The 10,124-nt window shown below is 51.7% G+C and overlaps 1 protein-coding gene across 1 annotated transcript; it reads left to right on the forward strand.

The window, feature by feature from the left end:
* Positions 1-5,314: 5,314 nt before the first annotated feature.
* LOC132662892 (neutrophil gelatinase-associated lipocalin-like) lies at positions 5,315-9,294 on the forward strand. The gene is made up of 7 exons (XM_060608524.3): positions 5,315-5,561; positions 6,080-6,216; positions 7,605-7,684; positions 7,828-7,947; positions 8,167-8,268; positions 8,926-8,956; positions 9,130-9,294. The coding sequence occupies exons 1-6, from the start codon at positions 5,424-5,426 to the stop codon at positions 8,943-8,945; spliced, it is 597 nt and encodes a 198-aa protein (XP_060464507.3). The 5' UTR covers positions 5,315-5,423; the 3' UTR covers positions 8,946-8,956; positions 9,130-9,294.
* The last annotated feature ends 830 nt before the right edge of the window (positions 9,295-10,124 follow it).

Consider the following 10,124-nt stretch of genomic DNA (forward strand, 5'->3'; position numbering starts at 1 on the left):
ATGAAAAGGACAAAATAGCCCTTGGAGTGCTCACTTAGAGCATGGGGCCTTTGCAATGGCCAGTGGCCTACCTGTCAAAAAAACTTGATCCCGTGGCTGCAGGATGGCCATGGTGCCTCAGAGCTCTGGCAGCCACAGTCCTGCTCATCAAGGAGGCAGACAAACTCACACTGGGACAAACACTTAATGTTAAGGTCCCACACGCGGTCATGTCCCTCATGAGCACCCAAGGATATCGTTTCCTCTCCAATTCTCGGCTGACACAATACCAAGGCCTTCTCTATGAAAACTGAAGTGTCACTCTCAAAACAGTAAGAACACTAAACCTGGCCACCTTCCTTCCCACGGAGGAGGGAGAACCCGACCATGACTGTTCCGAAGTAGTGGATGAAGTCTACACCAGCCGCCTGGACCTCCAAGACCAAGCTATGACAGGCCCAGAAATCACTCTGTTCAGCCATGGGAACAGCATTTACAAGAGAGCAACCGAAGAGCAGGATATGTGGTAACCACAACCACCGAAGTTCTGGAAGCCAAGGACTTGCTGGAAGGATGGTCAGCACAACGAGCTGAACTGTATGCCTTAACCCGAGCCCTCATCCTTAGCAAAGGTAAACGATTTAACATCTACACTGATTCCCAGTATGCCTTCACTACTGTGCATGTACACGGGGCCATCTATAAAGAAAGAGGCCTCCTTACTGCTGCAAACTATCAAAAACAAGGAAGAAATACTAAAGCTTCTTGAGGCTGTATGGCTGCCAGACAAGGTAGCTATCCTACACTGTAAGGGACATCAGAAAGGAGACAACCCCATAACCAAGGAAATCGCCTGGCCGACAAAACAGCCAGAGCGGCCACCTGTGGTGACCCAGGCGAAGCTTCTACCTACACTATGACTCTTGCGCCCCACAGGGAAGCCTCCCCACCCCTGTACACAAACAATGAAAGAAGTTGGGCCTCGACGGAAGGGGGCACACTAAGCAAAGAGGGATGGTGGGTCATGCCAAATGGACACATCTTTGTCCTGTCATCTATGGGAAAACACCTAGTCAAGGAATATCACCAACTCACACACCTAGGGAAAACTGCACTAGAGGCCCTCCTCAAAAAGAACTACTATATCAGCCAGCTGCTGGTATTATGCCAGGCGTCAGTGAATAATGTGTAACATGTGCCAAAAACAATGCTTGGTCTGCCCCATGGCCCCTGCCTGGCACGCAAAAGATGGGGGTCACCCCTTTCAAAGACTTAGAGGTGGACTTTACTGACATACAACCAAATAAAGGGTTCAGGTACCTCCTTGTAATAATCTGCACATATTCAGGATGGGTCGTCGCATTCCTGACCAGAATGGAATGAAGCCGCGAGGTGGCCAAAGCTCTTCTATGGGAGATTGCGCCTCGATTTGGTCTACCCTTAACCATACACAGTGATAACAGGCCTGCATTCGTGGCAGACATTATACAAACCCTAACAAAGTCCCTCAACATTACCTGGAAACTGCACACTGCTTACCGACCCCAGAGCTCAGGGAAAGTAGAGTGGATGAATCGCACCCTCAAGGAAACCCTGGCTAAGTTCCACCAAGAGACTAATCTCCCATGGCCAGATTTACTGCCGCTGGCCCTCCTGTGTGCCTGATGCACACCTGGGGCACTAAGATTCTCCTCTTTTGAGTTATTTTATGAGCGATCCCCTCCCCATGTTTAGGAAAACTCCCAAGATACCTACACCAGATTGGAGACAAAAGAATAAGAGAATAGCTCCAGACCTTGGGGGCAGTCCTAAATAAGTTACAGAGATACACCATAGAGAGGGCCTCAATTTCCTTAGGGACCCCCGTTCACCTCTTTCAACCAGGAGACTCTGTGTGCACAGATTGGAAGAGGGAACCTCTTAGACCACGGTGGACTGGGCTCATACTGTCATTCTAACAACTCCTACAGCCCTTAAAGTTTCAGGTATCGCCCCATGGGTCCATCACTCCAGAATTGAGAAGGCCAACTCAGAAGAACCCACAACCTGGTGAAGTGATCCAGATCCAGTCAACCTACTTAAACTGACCCTCAAAAGGGAAATTGGCCCCTGAGACCTCCAGCCCTGCTCCAGCCACACCCGGAAGATGGCTGGCCTGCGCATGGCAGAAGCTTGAGGAATCAACATGTGAACCTAGCTGGGGGGTTTGGATGCAACTCTGCTAGCCCTTGCCCCTTACTAGTGTCATAGCCCTGATCTTACTTCTTACTGTTGGGCTGATAGAGACTGCACTAACAAGGTGGACATGGGACAAAAGATGCATGCCAGGGGCGCCTGGATGGTTCAGTTGGTTAAGTAGCTGACTTCAGCTCAGGTCATGATCTCACGGTTCATGAGTTTGAGCCCCACAACAGGCTCTGTGCTGACAGCTCAGAGCCTGGAGTCTACTTTGGATTCTGTGTCTCTGTCTCTCTCTGCCCCCCCACCCCCCGCTCATGCTCTCTCTCAAAAATAAATAAACATTAAAAAATTAAAAAAAAAAAGATCCATGCCGGGACTCACATACCTCCTCTGGATGGGAGGGGCATTAAGTATTGCCTGTATATTATGATAACCTCTCACCCTCACAACTGCCGCTTACCCACTTTGCTCCCAGGATTGTTATATAACAATAAGGGGGTCAAGGGCGTTCAGCACCTTCACCTCCCTCCACAAAGATTGCTACAAGGGAAAAACACCCACTCTCTGTCAGTCACCCAGTGCCCCAAGGACTAAGTATTGGACCGTAGAGATAACCCAAAATGTCAGGGACCCATGTCACAACAAGGGCCTCCAGAGAGGGAAGCGAGCTTGCTACACTTACCTTCCTCAATGAGGGATCTCAGACGGAGGAGGGATGCCAGACAGGGCCCTTCAAAAAGTTATAAAGGATACCCAGGACAGGGTAATATAAGCCATAAAGGTGACCACTCCCCTGACAGCCTACCAAGGTTTGACCTTTCAGCCCTCAATCAGATGCTTACCAATTCCCCACTCCAGCGTTGGGCCAACACTACTCTACAACTCCTCCATAAAATAGATAATCACACCCAAACCTGCTGGATGTGCTTGCCGCTCAGCCGGAGGGCTTACTTAGCTACTCCTATCCCTTTGACCTCTAATTCAGCCTACCGATGCTTAGAGGCCAACTGGACTCAGATGTTATTTCCTCTTCCTTACCCCAGAGATATCCGTGTACACTGAAGATCAGCTCCTAACAGCCTTTATCCCCAAGTTCCTGGCTAAACGGGCAATCCTGCTACCCGTTCTGGTAGGCGCAGGAATTGCGACAGGAATAGGAACCAGAATAAGGGGCACAGGTTCATCCGTAGGACTGTACCATAGACTATCTCAAGAGATAAATGAAGACATGGAACGGGTGGCAGATTCTCCGGTAAACTTACAAAGCCAAATAAACTCTCTGGCGGCAGTGACCCTCCAAAATAGGCAACCCCTCAACCTCCTCACTTTAGAAAAAGGAGGGACTTGCATCTTTCTGGGGGAAGAATGTTGCTATTTCATAAACCAGTCAGGAATAGTTACAACTAAGGTTCAGGAACTCAAGGAAAGAATTCAACATAGACAACAGAAAAGTATCAATCAATGGAAAGGATGGGATCTCACGGATTGGGCATCCTGGCTTCCTGCCCTGGCGGGGCCCCTCCTCTCCATAATTTTACTTGTATCCATCGGCCCCTGTATACTGAATGCTGTGGTACATTTTATTGAAAACACTGTTGCTCACCAAACTACTGCACACATCTTAGCCTTCTAAGAGTACCAACCTGTAAAACTGAAAGGTGATGCCTACTAAAAGTTTTTTTTTAAAGGCATCAAGGGGGGAATGTTGGAGAAGTGAATAAAGTATGCCAAAGATGGCCAGTGGAGCGAAAACAAACTCTGGTCTCTAGCTTACAGACCCCTCCTCCCGGTTCTTCTTCTTTCGTTTACTGTGTGCAAAACACCCCCCACACACACACACACACACAAATATGGAGGCTGATAACTATAAATTGCCCTCCCCACTGGCATTCAGGGCTCAGATCTTTGGAGGAACAGTCTCCTCCGAGACCGCAGTTGTTAAATAAATCTTTGATCCACCAAGATCTCCGAGTGCCACTTGGTTTTTCCACCAGCGTTCCAGCCTGGTTCTGTAACAATATACCATGGGGTTGGGGGAGATAAAGTTAAGAGGAAGTTTCTAGAGGGATTTTCATATGTTCAAGAAGACTCGCACATTACTAGAGGCCTAACTGTTGTCAGGCTAAAGTTGTTTTCACCTCTAGCAAAGCATTAACATTAAGACAGTAGGGAGTTCCTGGAGAAATGGGATACTCTATATTTTCTTAAAGAATTGTCAATAGGTAATAATGAAATTTAATGCCATGTGCCATTTCCTTCTTGCCTTTGTTGCCCATATCACTGGTGGGGGAGGGGGGGTGACAATAGGGCTCCTGGAAACCAAACATAGGCTTCTGGAGATTAGGCTTTTGATAAGATTCCCTTTTTCTCCTAATTTACTAGGACATAGGTACACTGATGGAGACTCACATCCTGCCAGATTGTGATCTCCATCAGTTAACCATTTGTATTCTTTCCTTTCCTTTGTTCTTGGGCAGCCTAGGGTGCCTGAGGAATATCACACAGATCCCACCTGGGGCTCAGGGAGCATGCTGGCATGTGCTCTGCCCTTAGCCTGCCTTGTGCTCCCTCATCAGGAACACTCTCCAGTCCACCTTTGGAGATGGGGGAGGGGAAGGGTGTCTCACCCTGTGCCAGGGCCTGGTTGGGTCCCTATGGGGGACAGTGTCTGGGCTCCAAGAGCAGCACAGGGTACACTCTGTCCTTCCCTGCCGGGAACCTCCTCTTTCACCTCCCCTCCTTTCCTTGTCCCTTTGGAGAACCACAAAGCAGCATGGGCTCTGTTGATATGAGGCATTCTCCGCTTTCATCAGATACAAAAAAGGGGTACCACCCCAGTTACCCCACCCTGCACTTGGCCCCAACTGAGAGGCTTCTGGAGGTCAGAGATGACAGCCGGTCCAGATCAGAGACCCTTGTCCTCACACAGTACTAACCAGGGAGAAGAGAGTGTGGAGGGTTTCAGTGTCCTTGCCAGAGATGTGAAGATATGGGGAAGGCATCCTCCAGCCTCCTGGACCTTCCTGCCCCTCATCTTGCATAATCCTGACCTGGGGGAAGGGCAGAAAGCTTGCCATGATCTTCAGCATGAGTTGCTGACAATTGCCTCACCCTTCCTGGATTTGGTAAAGGATAAGTCATTCCACCCTGGGGTGAGCCATTGGCCACAGAGACCATAAATAGCATCCCCCCAGAAGCCTCCTCACTCACCTCCTCTTTCAGCTGATATCCGGAGTGGTGCCAGCTTCCTTGGCCCTGAAGTCATGGCCTTAGGTCTCCTGTGGCTGGGCCTTGTCCTGCTGGGGGCCTTGCAGACCCAGGCCCAGGACTCCACCCCAAACCTGATCCCAGCCCCGCCTCTGCGCAGGGTCCCTCTGCAGCCTGACTTCCAGGATGAGCAGGTAAGGGGCACGAGGGGCAGCTGCAGGCAGGCCCTGAGAAGAGTGTGAACAGAGGGGAGGAGAGGCAGGATGGGCTCAGGCTTTAGCTCAGTCTACCCTCGGGTCCCCTGATGGAAGGCACACCCCATGACCCCATCCCCACCCAACCTTGCTGACAAGAGGGTCAGTTGAGCAGACTCCCCTGGTCCACACTCTCTTCCATAATCCCCGCAGTCCATGCAAGATGGGATCATCTTCAGGGCCTCTACATGATGAAGAAACTGAGGCTCAGGGATGCCAGCTGGCCACTTGCCAAGTGTCACCCTGTCCCTGATACACTAAGAGCTCTCCCCTGGCCAGATAGCTCCAGCTCCAGCTAGCTTCTTCAGCCCAGCCTGTGTGGCCAGTCTGGGTCCCAGCAGCCCAGTTAGAGGGGCTTCTGGTTGAGGTCTAGGCTGTCTAGAGATGCCTACAGGGAGGGAGCAGGAGGGCCCCCTGGGGCTGCTCCTGGCTCTGCCTATCATCAGCCCCCATTGTAGTTCCAGGGAAAATGGTATGTTTTAGGACTGGCAGGGAATGAATTTAATAAAGAAAAACACGGCCAGTTTAAGATTTACTCCACCACTTACGAGCTAAATGAAGACAACAGCTACAATGCCACCTCTACCCTGGCCTGGTGAGTACCACCACCTCCTACAGGAACATGGGGGGCCTATAGGGCTGCCGTGGGGGTCCAGGAGGCAGACTGATGACATAGCTGAGCGGCAACCAAAGCTGAAAGATGATCATTCATCCTACCGCTGGGTACTGGATCCCTGTATTTATATCTTCTCTCATTCACTAGATCAACATTTCGTGGTCACTTCAGCACAGACACACGACAGTTCTGCGGATGGACACAGACTGTCATCAGGAAACAAGAGAAAGAAAGAATAGGTGTCTTAGAATGGGAGGAGGGTCACTGGATCCAGCCTAGAATCCCACCTAGGGCTTTGTCAAGAGCTTCCAGGGAGGTGGTCTGTGGGATGGGCCTTGAGGAACCAACCTGCGTCAGAAGGAGGCCTGGGACCTTCGTGGCAGGACTGCTGGACTGAGTCAGAGAGAGCCACTTCAAGAAACAGCAGGCCATTGCATGGCTGCCCTGAGCAGGAGCTGATGAGTGGTCTGGAGAGGAGGGTGACCACAGTGGCGGGGGTGTCAGGTACTGGTGAGGAGCGGGTGTGGCTGCAGCAGGAAGAGGAATGATGGTGTGCAGCCCAGGAGGCTGATCAGTCATAGGTGGAAGATGACCAGATCAGGGGCAGATTAGGACCTAGAGAGGGGAGTCAAGGATTATGCAGCACCCCTGGGTTTCTGGCTCTGGCACTTGGGGATGGGGCTAGAGCCTCTGTCATGGAAGGAGCAGAAGAAGGGCAGGTGTGGAGAGATTGGCTCTGAGGTGCCAGGGGAGATGGGATGCAGGTGAGAGGTTAGGTTTGGTCCAACAGCTAAGGGAGTCTTGGCATCCAGCAGACTGGAGTCTCAATGGTGATTCCCCCAGGAGAGTTTAAAGCAGGAGCCCACAAGATAAGAATAGGGGACAGGGGAGCCTGGGTGGCTCAGTTGTTTAAGAGTATGACATTGTCTCAGGTCATGATCATGGCTTGTGGGTCTGAGCTCCACGTTGGACTCTGTGCTGACAGCTCAGAGCCTGGAACCTGCTTTGGATTCTGTTTCCCCCTCTCTCTGCCCTTCCCTGCTCATGCACGTGCACTCTCTCTCAAAAACTAATGAAAATCTAAAAAAAAAAAAAAAAAAAAAAAAAAGAATAGGGGACAAATGCCTTGGTTGGCGGGGACAGTATGGTGGGAAGACTACCAAGGGGAAACAGCTCCAAAGAAAGAAGGACAGGAGGTGTGGAGGGAGAGTCTGAGCAGGTCAGGTGGGTAAGAGCACAGTAGTCAAGGACAGGCAGGGATGGGTCAGTGGGGAACAGCCAGGCACATCTCTGGGGTGGGGTGCAAGCCTACTGCTGTGGGAGGGTGGGCTCTCACCCTCTCACCCACCCATCTTTTGCTTCCACAGGAACCAGACCTGTGACCACTGGCTCAGAACTTTCATCCCAACTTTGTGGCGAGGCCAATTCACCCTGGGCAACATTGAGCGTGAGTCCTGAATGGGGTGGGTCCTCAGGGGCATGAACCTCCCTGTTACCCCACACAGAAGCAATCCTGTGGAGACGGGAGAAGAATCAATAGCTCCCTCTGCCCAGTTAGGGCAGACTGAGATCTCACCATCCACCATACAGGATACACTGGAATCCAGAGGTACATTTTACGAGTGGCAGCCACAGACTACGTCCAGTTTGCCATGGTGTTCTTCAAGAAAATTTACAAACACCAGGAGTACTTCAAGATCACCCTTTATGGTGAGTCTTGCCCCTCCTGGAACCAGGATCTTGGTCATGTTGGAGGAGAAGAGGTCCGTGACACCCAGCCCCCAATGTGCCCTTCACCCCAGATCTGGGAGGCAGGAGAGGGGTCTTTCCACAGAACCCCTCAGGAGGAAGGGGTCTGAGGCATGGTTCATGGGTTCCACAATATTTATGGAGCTTTCACCAGCCATTCACCAGCCATCCTGGCCACAGGGAGGACCAAGATGCTGACCCCTGAGCTGAAGGAAAACTTCATCACCTTCGCCAAATCCTTGGGCCTCACAGATCACCACATAATCTTCGCTATCCCCATTGGTAATCACCAGGTGGAGAGAGGAGAGGGCCGTATGGGAACTGTCCAGGCCTGATGTTGCCTCACTATGGAAGGGGGGAGAGGAGGGATGCAGACCCCTGCCATGGTCACTGGAGTCTCAGGATCCACTTTGGTTTCAGGAAGACCCTGCCACAATCAGGGTTCTGGGCCCCTAGTGTTCCTCCCTCACCCTAGCTTGGGCCTGCCCACATGAGAATTGCAGGCATGGGGCGAAGCTTCCTCAGTCTCCTTGCCTGGCCACCTCCCCCTTTGCCCTGGGGCTGCCTCACTACCTACTTGGGAGGAGCCCTTGTCTTCAGGCAGCCTGGCCTGGGCAGGTGCTTCCCAAAGCCTGAGGGTCTGTCAGGACTCAGCAGGTAAACAGGCAGAAGGCTTGGGGCCCAGGCAGGAACTTGGCTGGGCCTCACCTTCCTCCTTTGAAGAACGGGTGTCACCCAGGTCTGCTTGTCCTCAGGCCTCTCCCCCAGTCCCTGCTCCATCATCCAGCCTTCTGCTGTACCATCCACGAAGGGAACCCCCAGAGCTTCTGTGGCTAGACTAGGCTGAGGCCCAGGGTAGCCCAGGGGCAGTGCAGGGGTCCTGGAGGTCAGGGATCCCACAAACACCCCCGCCCATGCTGACCACTCTGTCCCACACAGATGAGTGCATGGATGAGTGAGCAAGTGTGTGGTAAGTATGGTTGGAGTGGGGGCTGATGGGAGCCAGGGTGCAGCTGGGAGGGGGTCCCAGGTCTGCCTTTGTCCAACCTTCCCAGCACTGCTGTCCTCTTTATTGCCCTGACTCCCTCTCTGGTGCCCTCTGGCTCTCTCCACCACATCCTCTTCACGTTGACCTCTGCCCAGGGCAGTGCCCAGCTGTCACCACCAACCTGGACACCACTGAGAGAGCCAGGAGACCCTTCTCAATGCACAGCCCACCAGCTGCTCCCCAGGCTGACCTGCTCATGAACCCCCTCCCTTCTTGCTAAATAAACACATGTCCCCTGGTCCTCACTCTGTGCTCCTTGACCTCTGGGCTCTCTGAGAGGGAAAAAAATCAAAGGGCAGGCTCCTATTAGCATCACTCCCAGGAAACGTGGTCCCCAGCAAGGGATGGAGGCCACAGAAGCAGTGTCCAGCTCTGACTGAATACTTCTAGCTCCCAACTCCAGGACCAGCCCCAGACCAGCAGCAGCCCTCACTTGCCCCTGCCTCCTAGCATACTGAGGGGGCACATCTCACACTCACGTCCAGCCATCTGCAGCAAGCCCAATGGCAAAGGCCAGCCAGGGCCAGGCAGCTGGAGAGGGTTGGGGGGTCAATGTGCTGTCACCCCCACTTCACCAGTGATGAAGTTTTAGGGCTATGGTGCAGGGTCTGGAGCAAAGGACAGAGAAAGAATTCTTAAAGATGTTTTGGTGCAAAAAAAGTGATTTTATTAAAGTACGGGGCAGGACCCATGGGCAGAAAGAGCTGCTCTGGGGTTGTGAAGAGTGTCTGGTTATATACTCTGGCTTTGGAGGAGGTAAAGTCAAGGGAAGTTTTTGGAGATTTTCATATGATAAAGAAGATTTACAGAATACTGGAGGCCTAGCTGTTGTCAAGCTGAGGTTTTTTCCCTCTAGCAAACATCAATATTAAGACAGTAGGGAGTTCCTGGTGAAATGTTCTTCTCTGCCAGCCTCAAGTATTTGTCAATAAGCTGCAGGGTATCAGGAAATTTAATGTTACCTGACATTTCCTTCTTGCCTTTCTTCCCCCAAAATACTATGAGGGGTGATGTTGGGACTCCAGGAAACTGAGTCTATAGGTTTCTGGTTGTTAGACTATTGATAAGATTGCCTGTTTCTTTTAATTTA

This window comes from Panthera onca, chromosome D4 (assembly GCF_046562875.1).
Source record: "Panthera onca isolate mPanOnc1 chromosome D4, mPanOnc1 haplotype 2, whole genome shotgun sequence".
Taxonomy (NCBI): domain Eukaryota; kingdom Metazoa; phylum Chordata; class Mammalia; order Carnivora; family Felidae; genus Panthera; species Panthera onca.